We start from the raw sequence: 23,609 nt of genomic DNA, 5'->3' as shown, positions 1-23,609 counted from the left end.
AGCTCCTCCTGGCATCCCAGCTACCAGTGCTGGGTTGAATGTTGAAAGGGACAGTCCCTTACACACATCATGCCACCGATGCTGTGCAAAGTAGACCGCACTGATCAGACAGCAAACTCAAACAGGAAAACTCAATTGCCCAGGGATCCTGGGGCTCATCATGGACTGGCCCAAAAGTGAAAATTTCAGAGTATCTGACTACCAGACAAGGAGAAGGAAAAGATGACACATGGTGAGGAGGGCCTGTCCACCACTTAACCAGCTACCAGAAAATGAAAAGCAACATGCTCTCTTTAGCAATGGTTCCTGCCATAGTGGCAATGTAAGGATGAGTTATTTCTGGCTCAATGGGTCATTGACGCCGCCAATCATCCAGCAAGAGATGGGCTCATGTCTGAGGGGTGGACTTAAACATGGACACTATTTCCCAGGTGATCCACAACTGTGGAACATTCACTGCAATCAAGCAGGCCAAATGGGTAAAGCCACTGTGGTATGGGGGATGATGGTCAAAATATAAATATGAGCAGGTCTGGCAGATTAATTACATCACACTCCCACAAACACACCAAGGTAATGGCTACCCTGATATTCATGTAAAGAACCACTGGATGGCTGGAGATGTACCCTGTGCCTCACACCACTGCATGGAACAGCATCTTGGGCCTTGAAAAGCAAGTCCTATAGTGACATGGCACCCCAGAAAGAACTGACTTGGCCTACAGGACTGTCCTGGTTCAGGGCAAATTGTGGAGAGAACCCTCAGAGGGGCTCCTCTAGGAAAGCAGATTCAGTCGGCCCCTCCCCCCAACCGGTCCGGGAGAAAATACCTCCTTGGAGAAAAGTGGAAAAAACCTGTTTATTAAACAACAAAACTTAAACAATATTAAACAATAAAACCCCTTACTGCTCCAAAAGAGATGACAAACTCGGAAAAGTCCCTTCCCCGGGTTGCAGCTTGGCTCACTCAGTCTCTGATCAGTCCCTCAGTGCTGGAAATGTCACAGCCCAGGCCTGGCCCAGCGAGCCACGGGTGCTCTGCTGGGTGTTCAGTCAGGGCAGGTTTAAACAGGTCCAAAGAAAAGGAAAAAAAAGAAAAACGCACAGTCCAGGGAACTTCTTTACCTCAGCTAGCTAAAACTAACTAAAAAAGGAGAACTCTGTCCCGCTGTCTGGTCATCCGCAGAAAACACAGTCCAGGAGCAGGAATGTGGAGGAGTGAGTGCAGTGTCTGAAAACAAACTGCATACTTCTTCTCTCCCCACTTTGCTCTCTGGAAGTCTTAAAGGTGCAAAACTTATTACTCAGCATAAACAGAACAAGACAATTGGGGATAAAAGCATCATATAGCCGACCCAGGACAAGGACTCATTTCAAAAACACCCCATAGACGCCTGGGCTAGAGAGCACAGTATTGCGCAGGTACATCATACTGCCTGTCATGCACCAGCACCCAGTAAAACTGAAACTGTGCAAGTTTCCACTGATCCAGTAATTTCAGATATTGAGACTTTACAAGACTAGGAAATCTCACACATTTTCTGATCTCCAGCATACTAAAGCACACTAACCTCCCACTGTCCATCACATTGCTTGGGCAAAACAGATCCTCTTCAGGTGCAAAGGAATGGCAAGTCTGCTGCGCACCTGGATAAGTTGCTCTCAAAGCTAAGCAAACTAATAAATGTAAGTCAGATGTCCCTTTCTCCATAACAAGAATCAAAGACTTGATTGACGTCCCTAAAGATTTATATAATGCTGCAGAAGCAAACAAAATACTGTCTCACTTCCCCCTGCTCTCACCTCTAGCAATCCTGCAGGGATAAACCAAATGAGAGACCCTATGTGTTCTCTTGGATAATAATCCTCCTCTACCTCTGTTTAGGTAAATTGAATACTGATCTCAGGTTTTCTTTGATCAGCATTTTCTTAATCTGTGAATTGTATGACAAGCCATGACTTTATTTTTCAACATCTTCCTGAAAATTCGTACAGTGTGTGCATTTTCTCATGTCCTTCTCAGCCATTTATTCACTGGTGAAATCAGCTCTCTTCACAGTCAGAAAATTAAGTTTTAAAGATTTGGAGGCCACTGTAGATGATTTTGCTAAAATGTTGTATTAGGTTCTCTTGCAGAATTGCTTGTTAATTATGACTTCTAGATCCCTTTTGTAGTTTCTCCTTTTGAAATACTATTCTACTCTTACAGAGATGAGACTTGCAATTCTCATTGCTTGGTATACAACCTATTTTGACTGTACTTAAAAACTGCCCTTTGTTTAAATGAGTTTCGTTTATAAATTTTTTCAAGTTACTATCTGCAACGTGGCACCTGCCCATTTTATTAACAGGAAATCTATTCATCTCTAGATCATAAAGTATTGGAAAGAATTGGATGGAGCATTCTGAAAAACTGCAGTAGAAATATTTCTGTTCAGTGATGCTAAAAAATTACCAATTTTTGTGCATGACTATCTTAACATGAGTTTGAATAAGAATCAGCAGAAAAAAAAAAAGTAGCTGTAATTGTACAGTGTCACACCAGCTCCCAGTAATGCTGCCACTAGCATAAAAGGAGAAGGCCAGGTTTATGCCCTAAATCTCCCATTCATGCCCTGAACACAAACTGACTAACATGCAGAGGAGGACAACAGAGCTCCTTCTCTGCCCTGCCTCCTCTCTCCCCCTCTCCTGACACACATGCCCTCCTGTGTGGGACTCCTGCTCACTGAGGCTCACCATGCTGGCTCAGGGCAGCTGCACACTCAAGCACAGCAAGAGAGCATTGCAAGGTATGACACCCTGCTGTGCAGGGAGAGGTCTACCCCTTCCATTCTAAAAGCACACATTTCAGCACCATTTTCAATAGATGGCCCTAGCATTCACAATTCCTCTTCCGATATGCTTCAACAATATTACCAGATGTATGCCAACAAGAGCATCAGTTATGGACTTCTGTTCAGTCTGCAGCCATATGCTGTACTTAAACACATAATACTTATTATATGAAGCCACTAAGTTTTTTTCATTCTTATTTGAATAATATACCTCAAGAGAACAATGAGTCAATGTTTTGCCTTTGTCAGCACTATTTCTTATATAATTTTTTCTTTAGCAACTGATGTGTTTAACTGTTTCTACAGTTTTTTTGCTCCTGGACAAAAACACCATTGGAATAAACCACATTATCTTATAAATCTTATATTAGTTGCGTCCTCTAATGAGGATATATTCTAGAGTCACAGCTGAAAATGTTATAGGCCATCAGTATCCAATTATGAACTCCAGCATAACATGTGGAGCACATTCAGACAAATCTATTGCAATTCTTCTCAGACTATTTCCCCGTCACAGGCGTTTTTTTCTTATTTTCACAATTCATCAGTGACTGTAACAAAAACTTATCAAGGCCTCACCATGACTGTAAGAGGTTATATCTCCCTCTACAGAGAAAATGGTGAGCAAAACTGGGTCAGTAACCTACAACTGGCCAAACAGGAAGTAGCGTCTGCTTTGTAAGAAATGAGAATGGGTCACTATCACAAGCACAGATTTGGATTTCCTATACTCATCTAACAAAATTATTTTTAAAATAGTAATAATAATAATAAAATGCCTCCTCCCATAAAGATAAGGAAGGGAGGAGAAGGAGGGGAGAAAAATGAAGCTAGAAACACTGTATTAAGACTAACTAATATTAGTCTTCCATGGGAAAAGATGAGGTCAAACCAAAATGAACACACAACTCCAGAACATTGGGCAAAAATCTGCAGTCACCAAACCCCAAAACTTTCTGGGATTAACCCCACTTTGCTTTGGCTCCAGCTGTACCATCTTCAAGAAACAAGGATAAGAGCCCTGATAATTGCAGTGTAAATGGAGGATGACAAATTGGAAAACTGATATTAGGGAATAGCGCAACATGGCACTCCATGGCCCAAAGAAAACAACCAGGCCTGAAAGAAAGAGAGAGAATGTGAAACTGTAAGACCTTTTACCTAACATGAATCTGTGACTGGATGCTACCAGTACTAATCTTGCTCAGAAAATACGTATCCAGGTACAGGACCATTCACATGAGACTACTGATATTGCAATTAAAACCAAATATATTCCATCCCAGAAAAGAATGCAAAGACTAAAGATACTGACCAAAACCTTCAGAGGGAATCTGCAGCAATGAAACAGGCAGAAAGTGTTTAGTCTAACTTACATTCACTATCTTAAAATTCTAGTTATGATGAATTTCCTATACAAATGTAAGGTGAAGCCCAGATCTTTACAAATCTAATGCCAGCTGGTGCTTCAAATAGTTGCTTAATAGTGCCTACCAGCAAAACATTCAATGCAAGAACGCAATCTGCTTGTTTTGTTAAATCCATGTAAAAAAAAAAAAAGATGAATAAGCATAAAATAAATTTTAAAATCCACAATCAAATTTTCAAGATTAAGTTATATATTCTTCTTTCAGGTACTTTTGAATGTCTCATGAGATCTTTTTCCTAATTTTCATGAACATTTCCTTCATTTATCTCGTACTCTAATCAGACTTAAGACTTCAAGAATCTCTTTGCAGGCTGGTTTCCATCTATTTCAGATATTCTAATTCTATTCTTACATCTCTTTTAGGTATTGTTATAGCCATTTTGATTTTTAAATATAAATAAGGAACACAGTAGAAAAAGTCAGCAATTACAGCAGCAGTCTTTGAGACTCCCCGACTGCTTTCAATTTTCACAGGGGATCAAACGCTTCTCATCACAGGAGTAACCAAGTATGGCATGTGGCTAGCTGGCACTGGCTGGAAGGCACACACAGCCTCACAGTCATTTAGGACTTTAGTGGGCACTTAGGGAACAACTTCAGTTATCTGAAACATCACTGTTGGCACTGAAAGACACAGATATTCACAATATTCACTACTGATGCTTATTAAGGTACAGGATGCCATTTCTGAAACTGTACACATTGCCAGTAAAAGCACTGTCATTCACTTATAAATAACCACTTAAATGACCATAAAAATAATTTAAAAGCCAAAACCAAAATAATAAAATAATTTATTTACTATAAAGGATGGAAAGAGTACAGTTCCAGTGGCAGCATCATACACTTTGGAAGGATTAACAGCTTGGTTTAGTGACTTCTATTAGTATTGTGTTCCTCTTCCATCACAAGGCAATAGTCTGCTGGGTCATGCTGTAGGGTTACACGAAAAGCATGTTGGAAATATTTTCTAGAAATCTAGCTTTTCTCCTTTGACAAGTAACTAGTACTTAATTTTACTGATATTAATTTCATGTGACAGGCAATATAAAAGAGCTACTTATGACCACTCTTAAAGAATTATTTATGGACTTCTAGTAAATTTAATGAAAGAGATAATTAGTATGAACAAGCATAATTTACATAACACATTGGTGTTTCTTTCAGAACAACTGCATAATGATACAATTAAATACAACTGAAACAATTAGAGTGTATTCACATACATCACTGCTCCAATAGATCTCCATCTCCCTCAAACATGCTAAAAGGCAAGACAGCAAAGCAACGGCAGAAAAACTTGCCATCACCACAATCACTGGATTTTGCCTACAGAATTGAGATACTTGCTAACTGGTAAAATAAATGGCATCTACCTCAGAGTTTCCTTACTATGTTAGAACTGTTGAAAGATTTTTTTGTTTTTTCTAGTTATATATGAAGACCAGGTTTAAAACCTGCCTACTTAACATGGTTTCTTTTCATGACATCCAGTTTCTGAGATGCAGAAAGCCAAGCTCTTCTCCGTGTTCCTCGTTTAATTGAAGAGGGCTCTTACAAGAGTCCTCTGCCGTCATCCACAGGACCATCTGCTCAGGGACACACAGAAAAAGCAACCTTCTACTTACATGTCCAGTTACTCCCAGCGTATCGAGTGCCACTGTTCACACAATCTCTGAATCTACCCAGTCTTGAAGTTGTGTCACTTGTTCTCATGCAGAAAGGCAACAAGTTAATCAGTTTCTTCATTTGCATGATGAGGCACTATTTTACCACTAAATGCAACACAACTGTATATTCTTAATATATTAATTCACATTTCACGACAATATGCTGCTTGCATCTCCTCTACTACATCTGAGATACATTAAAATGTTACTGGTGAACAGAACACTTCTGACCAAACAGAATAAGGATTTGCCAGAATGTCAAAACTAATCCCCTATAGGACCAGGGCTAGGCAAACACAGTACTTAATGCATGAAAGTACAGTACTGCATGAAACACAGACACCTATATTACACCACAGCATCAGTATCAGCAAACACCTTAATGTAAGACAGAAAAACCTGCTGGTATGCGTCGCCCGTCCCCTGGCATTACACGAAGCATACATTCTCACTCCTCAGTTCTGTGATAAACCATTTCCCTTTGTCACTGCACAAAAGATATTCAGATTCAGTTTGACAGCAGCACAGAAAATAACCATGAAATTGCCACTGAGAAGAGACACAGACTTCCTAATGCCATGTTAATGAAGTGCAGTGACACCTCAAATTTCTTTTACTGCAGCAATGATGTACACAAATGACACATATCTTATGCGTACTCCGGCACATAAACACGTCTCATAGGACGAGAAGATGCAGTTGTTAGCTGCACCAGAGAATGTTTAGGTTTGTCTTTAGGAAGCTCTTCACAGAAGGAGTGATGGGGCATTGGAATGGGCTGCCCAGGGAGGTGGTGGAGCCACCATCCGTGGAGGTGTTTAAGGACAGACTGGACATGGCACTTAGAGTCATGGTCTAGTTAACAAGGTGGTGTTGGGTCATAGGTTGGACTTGATGACTTCAAAGATCTTTTCCAACCTAGATGATTCTATGATAAGAATGTACACACAAACTTGTTTAATTATTCACACAAAAATCTTCACATGGAAGGTCCAAGAATCTCTCAGTGGAATAAATCCAAACTAGGTGAGGTTAGCTAGCAGATAGGTAATTAGGTACCTGGCTTTCAAGTTCAAATAATACAAGAGTACTTATTTATAGTACATGGTAAATAGTACAATAGTACACAAGTACTCACGCATACTGCATGAGGAAAATTATTATTTATTATTATTATTAAAATTATCCATCTGTTTAAATATGTACATAATATTAGGCTAACGTCAAAGACATACATTAAAACTTCTACAGTGGAAGAGTTAGCTCCTTTAAGGAAAGATGATTATTTTTGAGACTCTGTTCCACCTAATGAAGCAAATTTGTACTGCACTTCATTTTGGATGACACAACACTACAAAGCGCAGCATTTAGTATCACTTAAACCATACGCTGTACAGTTTTCCAAAAGCAGAATCATGCCTCCTAATTATGGCCAAAATAGTGTCTGTTTTGGGTATCGTGTATCTTGGCGGCTGCAGATGGCTGAGATTTACTTCAAGTCACCTACGTAGCTGAACTGTGGAGCTAAATTTAGCCCGAGCCAGATAAACTGCAAAGAGAACCTGCAACTGTATGAGTCTGGTTAACCCAAGCCAAAATCCTTACTGTTGAAACTACAATATTAGATGAAGAAGTTGATGTTTACTAATTAAATCACCTTTACCACCAGGGCACTGATGAAAAGTATAGCATTACATAGAAACTGAAGAGAAAGACAAGACTTGGTGAAATCATTGCAGGGAGTTTCCCAGCAGATTTCCCAGAATGCTGGATTAGCATCCCTCCCACAGAAATCTATTATCTATTAGCAGAGGAGCCTTGATGCTACTGGAATCTACAAACCAAATAGGACAGGAAACCACAGGGCAGGAAAAGTGCAGCAGAAAAATACTTTTTAAATAAATTTTAAAAACTCTAAACACCAAAGAGAAAACCAGTTATTAAATTATTAAGTTACTTATGATGACGAGGAGTATTCTGACAGAAAAGCTCCCAGAGGCTCTCATCAGAAGCAGATCATGCAATTACTTCAAATAACCCGTTAAAACCACATACTCTTTTTTGTAAGTCTTTTTCTTCCTATGTTTCCTTGAAGTCCCAAGAATACTTCTGGAAGCACACATGTATTTGTACATGTTCATAACAGCTTCTTCCAAATCATTTGAATTCTTGATTTTGCTGTTTGGTTCTTCTGAAGGTTTCTTTAAAAAATATTAATGTAAAAATTGACAAAACATCCTTTTTAAAGCTCTGGGGTTTTTCCCCTCATTTTGTTTTTCTATGTGTTGATCTCAAAAAACAAACCAAAAAGAAAATACATGAAAAGTCTTTCAAGTTTGCACTTTCAATAAAGGGTCAATGGCAAGTAGTAATTAGTCACTAATATGAAAACATTATTTGCATATCAAAATTCTAAACTTCTTAACAACAAAAGCATTATCATGTTTGGAATCTTCTGACTGCACTTCTCTGTACAAAATGTGCAAAATCTCATCTCTTGCAACTTATTTGACAATATCAGATTTTAGTCATAGAAGTTCTGAGGAGCCACATTTTAGAAAAAGTTACTTTTTTTTGTAACAGCTCATTTGAGTTTAGGGTACATACTTTTTTCCTGAGTCTATCATATCAGATTTCTTGGTCTAAATATGCTTTTAGTACACATATTTATTTTTAGGCATTTACTTTCAAGTACAGGAGTCCTCCTTTCTTCTATTTCTTCCAGAAATTTCTTCCAGGATTTAATAATGCACACTACTGAAAGGTATTGCAGAATTTTTGATTTTCAATTTTATCAATATTCCAGAATTAAATAATAAATGGTACTATTTGCTATTAAAACAGATTCTTTCTCATTTCCCATCATTTAAAAGGAAGAATTCTCACATTTTTCTGTAAAAGCCATCATTTTTTTCTTGAACCTGGATTTTGAATAGATTCTGGTAGACAGGAAGTCAATCGCCTGTCTTTACTTACATATCCTACACTGCAAAAAAATCCTGCAGTGCCAGATTGGCTGTCTCATTCACTGGTGAAATAAATCCTGTGGATTTCTGCTTCTTGCTAAAGTATAGTGTAGGTCATAAACTTATTTCAACTGGTTTTGCCTTTGGAATTTTTCTCTTTTTTCAGCTATCTCCTTCAAATCCTTCAGGACTACCAGCAGGTCTCCTGAGGCTGCACACATAGGCCCCTGTCTCAACATTACTGAGTTTCTATCAATACTGCTTTTGCCTTTCCTGCTCTTCTTTCTTTGCATTTTCTCTTATCAGAAATCTTGGTCTCATTTATTGTCAGGACTTCCTTTGTAGTTTATTGCTTTTCCTTACTGATCTTGTCTATGTAAAACTTTCAAACAAAAATCTCTTTTGTGTTGCATTAGCATATCATTAAAAGGTGACTCAATTTGAACCCAACCTGTATCTAGTTCAGGAATTTCTGCATCAAAGTTTAGTAGAGACTAAGATTTGACTAGAATCGATTGTAAGCATTCATTTAAAAAATCAAAATTCTTTATTCTTATTGCCTTTGTCTTGCCAAATGATAGCATGAAAATATTATAGAGAGTTCAGTTTGTACTGTAAAAAACAACCAAATTTATTCTCTAAATCAAGGTCAGAAGCAAGATACCAGCTGTAAAAACATCTTCCAAGAACCACTCCAGCATCTCTCCAACACATCCTGCCCATAGTAGTTATGACATATAGTGGGAGGGTCAGCAACAAATACAATTCAACATACAATTTAACATTACAGACTGTTCTCAACCGAGAATCAAATCTCCTTGGAGTGCACATTGGCTTTCCATGACCCTCTGCATCATCTGCCAAGTGCACCCAGGTCCCTGAGCAAAAAAAACCCCATGGAAAGAAGGCAGAACTAATCAAAACTGTTTCCCCTAACACATTTTTATATGTACCATGGGGACTTTATATTTTCTACAGTATGTGGAGGTTTTGATTGGGCAGGGCCAGCTCAATTGATAAAGCCTTGGGTGTTAACTAATCAGACTGCATTTGCTAAACGTAGATCCAACCACCCACTGTCTTCAGTGTGGTTTTTAACAGTCCATTCGATCATTCAGCTTTCCTATAGGGTGCTGCATGACAGGAAATATGATACCCACTCAATACCATGCACTCTGGCAAAGGTGACTCTGAACCTTTAAAATTCTAAAAACTCTGAATCTTTAAAATTAGTGCCATTGTTCAGCTAAGTTCCTTCTGGGGTACCATGTCACTACAGGACTTGGTCTTCAAACCCCAAGCTGGTGCTCCAGCCAGTGGCGTGAGGCACAGGCTACATCCCCAGCCATCCAGTCCTTCTTTACACTACTGTAAGCATGTAACAATTGCCTTGGCAGGTTTGTATGGTCTGCAATGTAATTAATCTGCCAAGCCTCCTCATATTATATTTCAACCATCATCCCCACCATACCACAGTAACTTAACCTGCTTGGCCTGCTTGATTGCAGTGGATGTTTCACAGCTGTGAATAACCTGGAACATACTATCATTGTGCAGTCCACTCCTTGATCACAAGCCTATCTCTATTTTGCCACTCTTCCCTGATAAACTGAGGCCCATCATGCAAGAAATAATTCACTCTTATGCTGCCAGCCCAGGTCCACCTGAGACACTTTAATCTTGGCAGCCCAATCCACCTGTCCGTTGTGGTGATGCTCTTCAGCAGCCCCACTCCTGGGTATGTGTGCATCTACATGACATGCTTTTACAGCCAACTCCTCTACCTGGCAAATGATGCCTCAACACAATTCTTCAGCCAAGATGGGTTTACCTCTGTCCTGCCAGTTGGACTTTTTCCATTGGTCCAGCGACCCCTGCAGTGCATTTTCTGCCATCCACAAGTCAGTGCAGAGGTGCAGCACTGGCCATTTCTCTCATTCAGCGATATCTAAAGCCAGCTGGATGGCTTTCAGCTCTGCGACCTGACCTGATGCACCTTGTCCCTCCATAGCTTCTGTGACTCACCATGTAGGACTCCACAACTCCACTTTCTATTTTCAATATACTCCTATAACAGAGCAGGAACCATCACGAAATAGAGCATATATTATTTTCATTCTCTGGTAGTTGATTATGTGGTGGGGCATCCTAAGCAATTTTCACCTTTGGGCCAGTTCATGATTATTTTCAAGATCCCTGAGCAATGGCTGTTTCCTGTTCAAGCTCACTGGGTGGTCAGAGCAATCCACTTACTCCATGTAGTATCAGTAGCATGGGAATCCCCTTTTGAACATCCAGCTCAGCACTGGCAGTCAGAGTGCCAGGAAGAGCTGTGCTTTGGTGCCGAACATTTCTGAAACAGCTCAAATACCTTCAACAAACTGCAAGGATTTCATTTTTAGTTAGGATTAGCAGGCGGGATCCTCTGACTCCAGAAACCCAAGGGTCACCCTTGAGTCTCTGTGGCTAATTTTTACCAGAGATCCAGGAAGGACCACTCTCCCTGGCTGCACTGTAGAGCATGTTTTTACATCTTCTTCTATCCTAACTGGCCCATGGGCTACTGCATTATCCTCCCCTGTTCCACCCCTCTAATGGGGCGCAATTATTAATGGATTCCCAGGCGTACCACCCCAGGCCCAGGCAGAAGAGCAGCACTGAACACACACGGCAAATGACCCTGATTGCCCTTGACATTATAATGTCATACAGTGTATCACACAGTACAGCAACAAAGCCATTGTGATCCTTCTCCCCATTCTGGAAAAGAGAACTGTGAGGAACACATACAGGAAGGTATGAGTTAGGTACCACATCCACATGCACAGACCAAGCAACATTGTAACTAGGAGGATCTGTACCTACAAAATAAGCTTAATCAAATTGTTTCTGACTGGCTCTGAACAGATAGATCTGTTGTTATCTCAACCCTTCTTTTAAACATTAGTTTAAACTCAGCTGGAAATTAGGCTTTACGCAGACAGTAAGAGAGGGGCAAAAGGCAGAAGTAGGTCGAGATAATCATTTGCTGGCCAACAGCAATGTGATAAGAAAACAAACATTAACAGCAACAATACTAATAGCACCACTACATGGAAAGGGTGATTTACATGCAAAATGCTCACTAAGCTCAACCCCATGTGACTGCACCACAGTTAGAGCTGGAGCTGCTCCACCACCCCATTCAACACTTGCTCCCGGGAAAAAAGGAACAAAATGGTGGTATTCCTCCATGTGGTGCCTTATTCTTCCACCCAAAGCCATATTCCTCTTCTTGGCAGAAATGTAAATCCCTTACTCCTGCCCCCTACGATGACATGAATGGCGTAGCACAACACCTCCAGGGTTCTTGCAAGGCTCCAAGCTACAACCCCTCATGGGAACTGTCAGAAAATTAACTCTGTCTTCAGCCGAAATTAGGACAACTTCATACATTCTAATCCTGCTAATTCAATACATTACAAGGTGTATTATACTAATTATAAAAAAATCCCTTTGTGTCAAATTATCCATGTAACTGTACTTGTATCCATCAGTTTATAAGCCATTAAAATGATCCTTCAGGTCCTTCCAAAGCAATCCACTCTGTGATTGTATGATTTTATTGGCTCAAATGACTACACACAAAAGCAAATCAATAACATCCATGCAGAGCACAAAGGAACAAGACTGCTCACCATCCTTATTAATTACCTGACTTGATAAGACATAGTCTTTCTCCTCACCAAAAGTCACTCATGTGAAACATGAGGTGCCTTTACTGACAAAAGTCCCAGTACTGCAATATTTTTATCCCCAGATCTCACGTCTCACACTGAGTCTGAACCTTTCAAAACTAGATGTTTTGACAGCGATGGTATATCACTGTTCCTAAGCCTTTGAAATATGAAACCTCAGGCTTGCTGGCAAGGTATGAATCACTGTCGTGGTTACAGGAGAAGAGTGCCCACATGGGTGTAGTCAAATCATGTCCTCCACACGCACCTAGGTTACTCTTGCTGAATGGTGGATCATTTGCAACAGCTGCTCAGTGCACACCCAACGCTCCAGGCTGCAAGCTGGGTGTTAAACCCTGAGTGGCAGGACAGCATTTCTTTGTCTCCACATACTGACTCGCAGCAATAGGACACCCAGCCCAGGGGGACCATAACGGCTCAACAGCCCCAATGGGCAGCACTACCAACCTAGGCCATCAAGGACTCCCCAAAACATCACATGATTTATACCAAGGTTTATACCAATCCTTTGTGGATTTCCCCACCCTGGGGAAGGTCCTGAACATTCCTGCCTGAATCTGACCATATATAACCTGGGGTTTTGGAACTGGGAGAACAACCACAACAAATGGGCATCCAGAGGGGGAAGGAACCCAAATTTCCCCAGGACAACTGCTTTCCACAAGACCGCAACCATCATTTCAGCAGCCGTGCAGCTACTGCTTAAATGGACTGCAACCACCACCCCGTGACCAACAGGGGCCAGGTGGTACACTGACTTTGTCCATTTAAACAGTTTCTAAAGTACTTTCTGCCTTTATTGTAATTTTCCTATTAAATTGTAACTCCAACTTGACATCTCTCACAAGGTATTTGCATAGAGTTAATTTCTCCTGCTCGTTTACCTTCAAACCAGCACAGTCACCTACCCCATAAGACTTCAATATATACAAATACATTCTGGTATTTGTGTATTCTACATATACAAGATAATTCTGGTGCACTTGCTATGGTTTGTCTTCAGTTCACAGTTACAGAAATACACTGAATGGAACATATACTGAGAAGAATAAAGACTTCACATAAAAAAAACCCTCCATACTGGACTAAAGGTGATCTAGTTTGTCATTTCTGTAAATTAAGCCTACCATAGAAAAAAACTGGGGGAATTCTGCCTTCTCTTACAAGGAAGAGAAGATATTTATTTTTTAAACTTAAAAGCTCCAGGGATTACACTATAGCTACCCTCTTAAAATTACCTAGAAGACAACACTTGTAATATCCAAGATCTAGGATAGATAGTAAGATTAGACAGGAAAAGGCAAATATAGTCTTCTTAGTCATCTTGCCAAAGACCAGAAATTCATCCAAGAAGAAAAAAAAAAACAACAAATGACACTTGGATCTATTCATTTATTAGCACATAACACAAGACAAACCAGTAAAGCTAGAACTTCTTAAAAAACTGGGTGCTAAATGACATAGTGGCAGTTTTAAAACTGTTTTAGTTTTTTAGGTTTTTTTAATGCTAGAAAGTAATTCTCTCTGCAACAATATATTAACTGATGATAAATCTTACAGGAATTACTAATTTTCTGCATTCAACATTTCAAAAAGAGGGAAGGAACATTTTTCAGTATTTCTTGGGAAAAAAGAAATTCTAGTATTATAACCAAGTTTCTGTTGCTATAACCAAGTATTTTTAAATTTTTAAAGTTCAGCACAGGTCAATAGGTTATGAAACACACATATGAAGTACACTGAAGTAAGAGTTTTGATACAGTCATTTGAAATCCAGATAAAACCCCTGAAACTTAAGCACTTCACAGCAGAGTCACTTGTTACTAAATAAGCATTTATTTGATCTTTCAGTGCAAGGACTGTGTCAATTTCTATCATCCAAACATCTATTATTCTCAATACAATTATTTCACAATAAGCACTTTTACACATAAGCAGTAAATGCAAAGGGTGTGGAGAAGAGGAAATAAAGTTTAAATGAGATCATAGATAAACAGCCACTATTAGTTCACTTTGAAATATCTAAATATTATACACGAGGATAAATGCAAACTCGCCAATACTGAAAAATCATGTAGGTCTCTTTGAAAATTCTGCAGATCTTTAGTTAATTAAGCAGATTTCATTCAGGATATAATTAAATACAACTCTATTGTGCCATATCTTGATTTCTCTTCCAGTTATATATATACACGGTATTAAATACCATAAACTGACAGTCTGGTCAGATGCTGACAGAGCACAAGAAACAGATTAGTACATCTCAAACTGCTAAAAGATTTATTAGAGATTAATACAATGAAAACTTGGGCAATGAGAACATCCTTTAACAAAATCAGATGTCTAATTAAACTCTTGAAGAAACAAATGGCTTTGATCAAGTTGCAACAGCTGCCTTACAAGAAACAAACTTCAGCAACAGCTTTTTAATCTTGGTTGTTATTTCTGTGTAATTTAACCAGCTCCATGGTCTTCGCACCCAGCCTAAACATTGTTTCATCTACTCATGCCCTGTGTGTCAGTGGCCACATCACTAAAAGCAAGTGTTCTCCTGCTTTCTAAAATATTGCTCTCCATTTTCAGAAATATGTTGCTCTCAAATCATGTTCCAAATACCTGTGCAAAATAGCTCTCTCCAACTCTATTTTGTACCAGCATTGTGTCAGAAAAAGGTAATTAATCCTTGACAGCCAGCAGTTTTCAAATTTTCTCACCACCTTCATCTTTCTCAGTGAAATTAAAGTAGCAATTAAGATCCTCTTGGGTGACATTATCTGTGTAGCTTTTCATTGACATTTCAGGCTTTTGTCTTTTCTTTTTCCTTCTTTGGCTGTATCAATTACATATGCCAATTACAACAAACAAACAAAATTTTTCCCTTGTGTAACTCCACTGACTCACACAGCTCTAAACCAAGTACAGATTCATTCTGGTATAGACAGAGAAACACGCATGGTATGCCAGTCTGGTCTTCATTGGCTCTGCATCCCACTCCACACTAAATTCTAATTTCCCTCTCTTCTCTTCAGGCTTCTTCCCAGCTCAACCTGTACTTACTCCTTTCTACTAACTAAGATGTCCTTTCTCTTTTCCAGCATCCCAGTACAAGACAACGCTCTTTGCCCTGAAAGTACAATGTCTCCTTTTACAACCTAGCTCACTAAACTCCCCTTTTTTCTGCAGGTCCTCCTCCTGTGCCACACAGTTCACCCTCTTAAATCAACTTTATTGACTAATAGTTATCTTTATTTGTAAGAATGGGAAAGACCCTGAATCTGGATGCAGCTCCAGTTTTTCACTTCATCTCATCTCTCATCACTCTGTATAATATATTCTAGATCACTGTTTCCCAATTGCTGCTTATTAATGAAACAAATAGCTTCATGTGTCACAAAATTAATGAAAATTGCTTTCTTATGGCTAAGAAAATGCAGGTTGAGCAGCAGAGATAGCCAGCCCCCATCTTCCCTCTGCAATAACCCCAGTGTTCTTCCACACCTCTAAGTTATTCACATAGCCACTCATAGAACTGGAAACATTGATGGAAGGTGTTAAGAACCTGTCCACTCTTTTGGTGTAATAGATCAACCTGGACACATTTTAAGAAGTCATGAAATTACAAAATTTGTTGTTATCAGATTAATTGTTATTTTTGAAGAAAACACACTGGAGAGAAGTGCCTGCAAGAGCTCTCACTGTGACAGTCAGACTGCAGTCTGGACATCCCTTCAACCAAAAACCCTCTCCCTAAGCCCTCTCTCTTCATGTTCACTTTTGATTCAATATGACATGACCAGATCCATGTTTTTTGATTAAGATAGTGAAACACCTGTAGGGTCTCTATTACTGCAAATCTTAAGACACAGGGATATTTTTACCCTCCTGGTTTTTACTAAATTACTGTGACAAAATACAAGTGATATAAAACTTTTCATGCAAAGCTATGTCTCTCATTAAAGAAAAAGGCCATGCTGGCACAGGCACTGTCAGATAAATTCACGCTCCAGCTGGCACGGAAAGGAAAATTAAAAGGGACAAGTAGAAAAACCCTTGCCTCAGTGCCTTGGGCCATGGCAGCACACTCAGACACTGGAAGCATTGTGAAGCATTGCTCCTGGAGTGTTGTTGTCATCTCCTGTCCAGGGGACACCCCAGGAGCTTCCATCACCATCATCCAAGTCCTTCAAGGATGCAGCACACACGTGGCTCTCAGCAACATGACAGTGGCTGGCTGCCATGTGGAAAGTCATGAAAAGTTTGGCCAAGGAAACCTGCTTCATAGTCTTTGGAAACTGGAAGAAGGATTATGTATAATTGCGCATGTGTTCATTTCTTTGTCCTAAAAACACACATTTACATTTCAGTTACTCTTTAAAAGAAACCTAAGTTTCCTGCCAATAAACACTTAAAATGCCCTTTCCAAAAATATTCACAGACAGCTCCAAGAATATTCAGTCTTCACCAAAGAACTAGGTTAGTATTTAGCACTCAAATATAATAAGTATTGTTTGCATAAGACTACACTTCTATTTGTGCCATTCTGCTCAAACCAAGATACTAATCCTATTCAATGTAACAGAAGGTTTATTCAATACTGAAAAAACTAGGTCTCTGCTAGACTGTCCATGCACAATGCAATAGTGTTATATCACACTTTAATGAGTTCAAATAAAATTCAAGTTTCTTGATTATGCTAAATATATGTACATTTCATGATAACATTTTGCATTGTAAGTCTTCCCACCCACTAACTCCTGCTCCCTCTCACTGATGACAATTGACAACTGTCTTATTTCAGCTTAGAAGCACAAAAAAATTGACTTCTTGCTGGATTTTATTTCTCTCCACCATGTCCCTTAAGAAATGCAGTAGATCTTTTTGCGTGCAGATTTGCTAAAGAATTCAACAGTCTTGATCCAAATGAGGCAGTAGCATCTGCTTGCTCTCTATTTCAATAAAATTTTACATATGTTTTAAAAGAAGTTGCAATTTTATGTTGACTTACTTTTAGGCAATTTAATCTCATTTTCATGATTCTGATATATTTTTTTTTAATCTTTGGGCATGTAAGGCTGCACTGAAAGACAATGAAAACCCAGATACTGCTGTAAGTCTGTGCTGCTGTGTCCTGGTTACAGAAAAAAAAGGAATGGAGCTTTTAATGCTGTTTACTCCATACCACGCACATCATCTCTGTGGTCCCAGCGGGAAAAGCCAAGGAGCAGCAGGGGAAGTGCACCATCTTGCCTGGCTCTCTACAGGGAGAAGGTGTGGGGGTAAGCCAGGTGGACCCTCTCCACTGTCAGTCCCTTTCCCGTTCCCCTGAGCTGTGGCTTTAAGATGTGGTGCTGAAGGACAGCAATGCCGACTCCAAGACAACTGCTCCAGGGAATATTAGAAAAGAGAGAGAGAAGGGGCACAAGCTCAGCTGAGCCATTCAGAGCCCAAGCCCCAGAGGAGCCCCAGAGAGTGGTGGCAGGGCCAGAGAAGGCTGTGCAGAACATGTTGGAGTGGTCTGAGGTGGCAGCATGGCGCACGATTCAGAGGGGTTTGCTTGTCCTACTTAGACTGGGCTGGGGGATGAGAGCATTAAACCACCAGAGCTCTCATGGCCATATTGCCTTTGTCTGAGTACATACCAGGCACTGTCTTTGGGAAGCACTTGTTCTTTTGTTCCCAATGATAAACACCCTTTTGTGGGTGGGACACCGTCTTTTTACATACTTTTCTCACTACTGATATTGCTGTGGTTATTGTGATTTCAGTAAACTGTTATTTTAACTCATAATCTCTTACTGTCCCTCCACTGTCAGAGGGCACAGGCGGAAAGGGAATAGCTTGCTTGGAGCTTGGTTCCCTGCAGTTGTTAAAATCAGCACGTGGTGTAAGTAAAACTTGGGTTTGAAAAATGCAAGTTATTCCAAACTCATGCTACCAGATGTGTAAACCCAAAACCTCAGAAGGGTGTAAAGGCCATGACTGCGGTTGGGCAGGGACTTGCCCTGCGGTACAGCCTGTAAGCATGCAAGACTTGACTCCTGAGGTACACTGAAATGGAAACTCCAGCCGCCCACAGTGGAAGGTCCTTGCTCTACTAACACTGTGCAAATAACTAACACTGAAGAGTACCAGGCATACTTGAAGACAAACAACAATGCTTTATAGTTGGAGTCTTACTTCCCCAAACATCCTATAACTCAATGAAGCTGGTGAATTAAACTAGATTTAATAACCCAAGTGACATTATACTTTAGACTTGAGAAAAGCAGTGAATGTGCTTATTATGAAATAGCAGAAGAGCTATTCTGTTTCGGATCATCGCTCTGAAACAAACACAATCAGCAGCTCTGCAAACTTCATCAACACACAAGCAAGCTTTTTTATTATCCAAACCAGCATGTCTGGTATCCAGGCACAGCCCAAATCAATACTAGTAATCACTTGGAGGAATCAGTCATAATCCTGCTAATTAAAAACAAGTGTTAGAAAGCCTAAATTGATTTGATTTGGCAGTATTCTTTCCAAATGCTATGACTGTACCTTGTTCTAAACAAGAGTAATGCCCTCACAACTAAAAATCATTTGACATTTACAAACATTTACAATTCTTTACTAAACACAACAGCAGAACAACACTGAAGAAAGTCACACATTTTCATATTGCTAGATGCAGCAGTCTTTAAAGCAGAATAATGTCCTGTTGTCTCAAAAAATAGTACCTAAATACTTAAAATATGCAATACATTCTTGTAGGCCAGTGGTTTGGGGAGGAAGGGATTAACTACTGCATGCCCACTTTGGAGACACCTGTCACAATAATCCCACCTCAATAAGCAATGATCTAAACCCTTTACAAGCATTATACAAGAGAGAACTCCAGTAGTTTCCAATCAGGCCAGTGATTACAACCAAAGTAACCCCATGACATAGTTACCTCTAGGTCACTCCCATATTTGTGAAGATGAACTCCTTTGAATTCTGCAGAGGGACATTACCACTGACCTCAAGGTACACTTGCAAATCGCTGCAGAAGTACTGTCATCCTTCATTAGTATAGGTACTGCTCTGGCAGCAGCCAAATGCATTTATACAGCTTATTTCTGACAACACCCAGACCACATCTTTTAGTTCAGCTACTCATTTCTCTTTGATCATGACCTAAGACAATTCATAATAATATACATTAGTCAGTTATTCCTAAGAAAGGTGGATGACTGCTCAGAATTACACAAGATCCAAAAATACTCATATGTTTTGCACTTTTCTCGCAGTAAATTTATTCCAAGATTCAGCAGTCCCTATGAACAGTAGCTTTACCGCACAATTTAAAAACTGACAGTTGGAAGAGTTATGGCTTTGTTTACTGCCTTCTCCCAACAATCAGCACGAGTCTCCCAGACTGAACTGACAGCTGCATGAGACAGTACCCAGCCAAATAATTACCTACAATCTATTAAATGTGTACTAGTGGTTGTCATTTGTGTGTCTTGCAGAAATCAAAAGACATAGTAATTCAAATATGGATAACCAAACAAGCAAAAAAGCCGAGATCACCGGAGGAAAAGCCACGCTGCGTGTGTTAAGGGCAGACACCTGCAGAGGCGGCCCTCACAGACCTGCGAGGCGTGAGACCGAAGGAAGCCTAACTCCAGCCTCCGAGACACCCTTCCTCTGCATGGTTTATGCAATGAAGGTCTGAGGGAGGTCGCTCCTGCAGCCGAGCAGGAGCACGGCTGGCAGCGGTGCTCCCCGCTCGGTGCCCGCGACACCGCCTGTCACGGCGTGCTGGGGGAGTGAATGCAGGGCTCCGACGCGAGATGCGGGCGGGACCGGAGCCGCTTCCCGAAGGGCTCTCTTCAACAGCGAGCGAGAGAGCGGGAGGAGGGCTGAGACTCAGCCGCGGCCATCCTTCGCCTCACCTCAGCTCTCTTCCCCAGCGGCCGCCCTCCCACCTCTCCTTACCTCAGTTCCCTTCCCACCTCCTCTCCCCTCCCCAAGGATTACCACCCCTCCCGCTCAACCTGCCGACCCGGCCCCGCACGCAGAGTGGCGACGCGGGCCGGCACTCACCGCGCTGCTGTCGCCGTCCTCCGTCCGCTGGTCCTGGATCCTGCCGGCGGCGGGCGATCCCTGCAGCAGCTGCTCCAGGCAGGCGGTACTGGGCAGCGAGGAGCTCTTCTGGTGGGACAGGTGCGCCCCGGGCCGGCGCCCCTCCCTGCCACCCGCCGGCCCCTCAGCGCCGGCGGCGGGCTCCGGGCGGCGGCCGGGCGGCGGCCCCTTGCCTTGGGGAAGCAGGTGCTCCCGCAGGCGGCGCAGGGCGGAGCCGGACTCGCCGGCCGGCTCCAGCGGCTCGGCGGCCGAGCAGCATAGGTTGGGCTGGGAGGACGAAAAGACGCGGTCTAGCACTTGCCGCCGTCGCTTGAAACCGCTCCACTTGCCGCCGGGCTGGAGGTCCCCCTTATTGCCGGCCGGCGGCGGCGGGGCCAGGGGCTCCGCAGTGCGGCGCTCGGCTGCTGCCCTCCCGCTGCCGCTCCGGCCCTTGCCCCCCAGCTGCAGGTTCTTCCACAGCCGGGCCTGGAAGGAAACCGCCGGCTCTGGTTCGCTGGGCTTCTCCCCCGCGGTCACTCGGGGCTCCTTGCCCGGCTCCATCTTTCTCCTCCTGCGACGGGGGCGGCGGCGGCAGTAGCAGCAGCAGGAGCAGCAGCAGCAGCAGAGCCCGCCGGAGCCTGCCGCGCTCTCTCCGGTGCGGGGCGGACCGAAACGAAGCGGCGCCCGCTGCCGGAACGAGCGCAGGGCTCCGCCGCACCGCCCCCCGCTCAGCGTGGCGCGCCCGAGGGAGGATGGTGCTGCAGCCGCGATGTTGAACAGAAAGGGAGGATGAAGCTGCCACCCTGGCCCATCTGGGCAGAAAGTTTGCCACCCTAAGCCCTCAACCACCCTGGGTGCTCCTTCAGTGGCGGCGGGCGGCGCGAAGCCTGGCAAAAAAAGTTCTGGGCGAGGTGCAGGGGGAGCAGCGGCTCGCACGCAGACAGCCCGGCAATGAGGTGAGGGCCCGGCAGGCGGGCTGTGCCCTGCCCTCCGCCCCACCTGTTCCTGCGGCCGGGACGGGCTCCCCTTCGGGAGCCTGGGAGGCCGCGGGTGGCGGCGTGTGGGCGCCCGGCTGCTGCGCTCCCCACGCGGCCGGGAAATATCCAGATCCGCGGGTTTAGGTGGGAATGTGAGGCGGCTCCCTGTGCAGCAGGCATCGTCCCCGACCCGCAGTAGCTTTGTGGAGGGAAGGTTCAGTGGGATTTCCTCATACATGTACAGAAAGCGCTGCGGGAAATCCGGGCCTCGTCACTGGCTCTGTCCTTGGGCTGCTGCGGGCACTGAGTGCAGGACCCGCCAGGTATGGTGGAACAAACCCTCAGCTCGTCTGGCGTTCTCGTCTTTTTTAAATAAAGGACAAAGTTTTCTTATCATAGCCTGCTGTACTAGCAGCCCCATCATTGCATTTTTGATGTTTGTTTTTTAATTAAAATCATACCAGCAGTGTGATTTCAGAACAAATCTTTTGTGTTCCATGAAGCAAACAAGCAAAAGAAATCGTTTTGTGTAGAGTGAGCCATACCTTTGTGCAGTGTACTTTCAGGTTTCATTAAAAAGACACTTCTCACAATGGAGGATTTGGCCTCCTATGTTTAACTTCCGCAATAAAATTTGCAACCAGGCATTTGACAGTATAATTTTTGCTGAACGGAATATGAGGAAAATTAAAAATACTGAGATAAAATGGGTCCTTCCAAATCATCAGGGCTTTGGGAATTCAGTCTAGAGCATATCAGAAAATAGCTTAAACAACCTCTGAACCACTGGTGGTTATTTCTGAGGAGTCCTGCCAGTTAAGTGACATTTTAGAACCAAAAAAAATGTCACAGATAGTCATAGCAAAAAGAACAAACCAAAATGTTTTAAGATAGAAAATGACAGATAAGTAACTGACTTTGATCCTTCACAGCAAATCCAAATAATCAGCTTCTAACTACCTGAAAGCAAAAGCGTGAGGTAGCAAAGCTCAAATGGATCAAGGTCTGGAGCAAGTTTATGTGTCCAAATATCTGAGTTGACATCTTTAAATCAAACAAGGAATTTGCTAAAATGAAAACTCTGTAAGTTTATTGTAAACAATGAGTTTACTCAATGAACACTAATCAAAAGAATAAAAAAATAATTTTGTTTGCCAGCTACACTGGGGACATTGAAAAAGGCTGAAATATATTTCAATATATGTATCTGCCTTGTGTTTGACTCTTTCTATTTCCACCTTATACTTAAAACATAAAATAAGCAGCTTTTCAGATAAGTTTTCTGTTAAAGTGATGATGTTTCACAAAACCAGATACAGGAAGACTACAGCAGTGTATTCAGCAGATCTTGCTTTACTAAGTATACTGAACTACTCTCATACATTTAAATGACAGTTATTTTAACCAGTGATCACCTTTTCCTATTAAAAAAAAAAAAAAAGGACCAGAAATTTGTTGTTTATATAGACATATTCCCTTCAGCAACTAATCTTGGAAGTACATGGAAGCTTGTAGTCTGGGAGGAGTGTACACAAGCCTCCATGTGGCTTGTGCTGTGTTTTTATGATCCGTGCATTGAGTGGTTTCAAGTACCATACTGACAGGCCTCCTAATTCTTTATCCGCAAAAGCCAGCATAAACTTTCCTTACATTAAAATTGTATCACTACCAAATCTGTCCAACCTGCCTCCTTTTTATACAACCAGCAAATAGATTTGCTTACAAAGAAAACAGTCAAAGTATCTTCACCTGTTTAGTTGCAGAAACACTAATTGTCCTCGGGGCAAAATCTGTCTGGGCTGACAAGACAGTAAATGGGTAAATGGCTATGCTGCAACAGGCAGTGTGGGATTATTCTAAAATTAATTCAGATCAGGTCACCATAAGCAGTTTTACAGCACTGTG

At 41.8% G+C, this 23,609-nt stretch overlaps 1 protein-coding gene across 5 annotated transcripts in view; it reads right to left on the bottom strand.

Annotated features, from left to right (window-relative positions):
- MCTP1 (multiple C2 and transmembrane domain containing 1) overlaps positions 1-21,957 on the bottom strand; it is a 216,245-nt gene extending 194,288 nt beyond the window's left edge. For all 5 annotated transcript variants that reach the window (XM_014268925.3, XM_014268926.3, XM_074532482.1 and 2 more), the window contains exon 1: positions 20,710-21,957. In XM_014268925.3, the coding sequence (XP_014124400.1) occupies positions 20,710-21,942 (1,233 nt within the window). In that variant the 5' untranslated portion in view covers positions 21,943-21,957. The remainder of the gene's footprint in view (positions 1-20,709) is intronic.
- Between the last annotated feature and the right edge of the window lie 1,652 nt (positions 21,958-23,609).

This window comes from Zonotrichia albicollis, chromosome Z (assembly GCF_047830755.1).
Source record: "Zonotrichia albicollis isolate bZonAlb1 chromosome Z, bZonAlb1.hap1, whole genome shotgun sequence".
NCBI lineage: Eukaryota > Metazoa > Chordata > Aves > Passeriformes > Passerellidae > Zonotrichia > Zonotrichia albicollis.
Note: the sequence above shows the minus strand (reverse complement) of the source record. Positions and strands in the feature narration are given on the sequence as shown.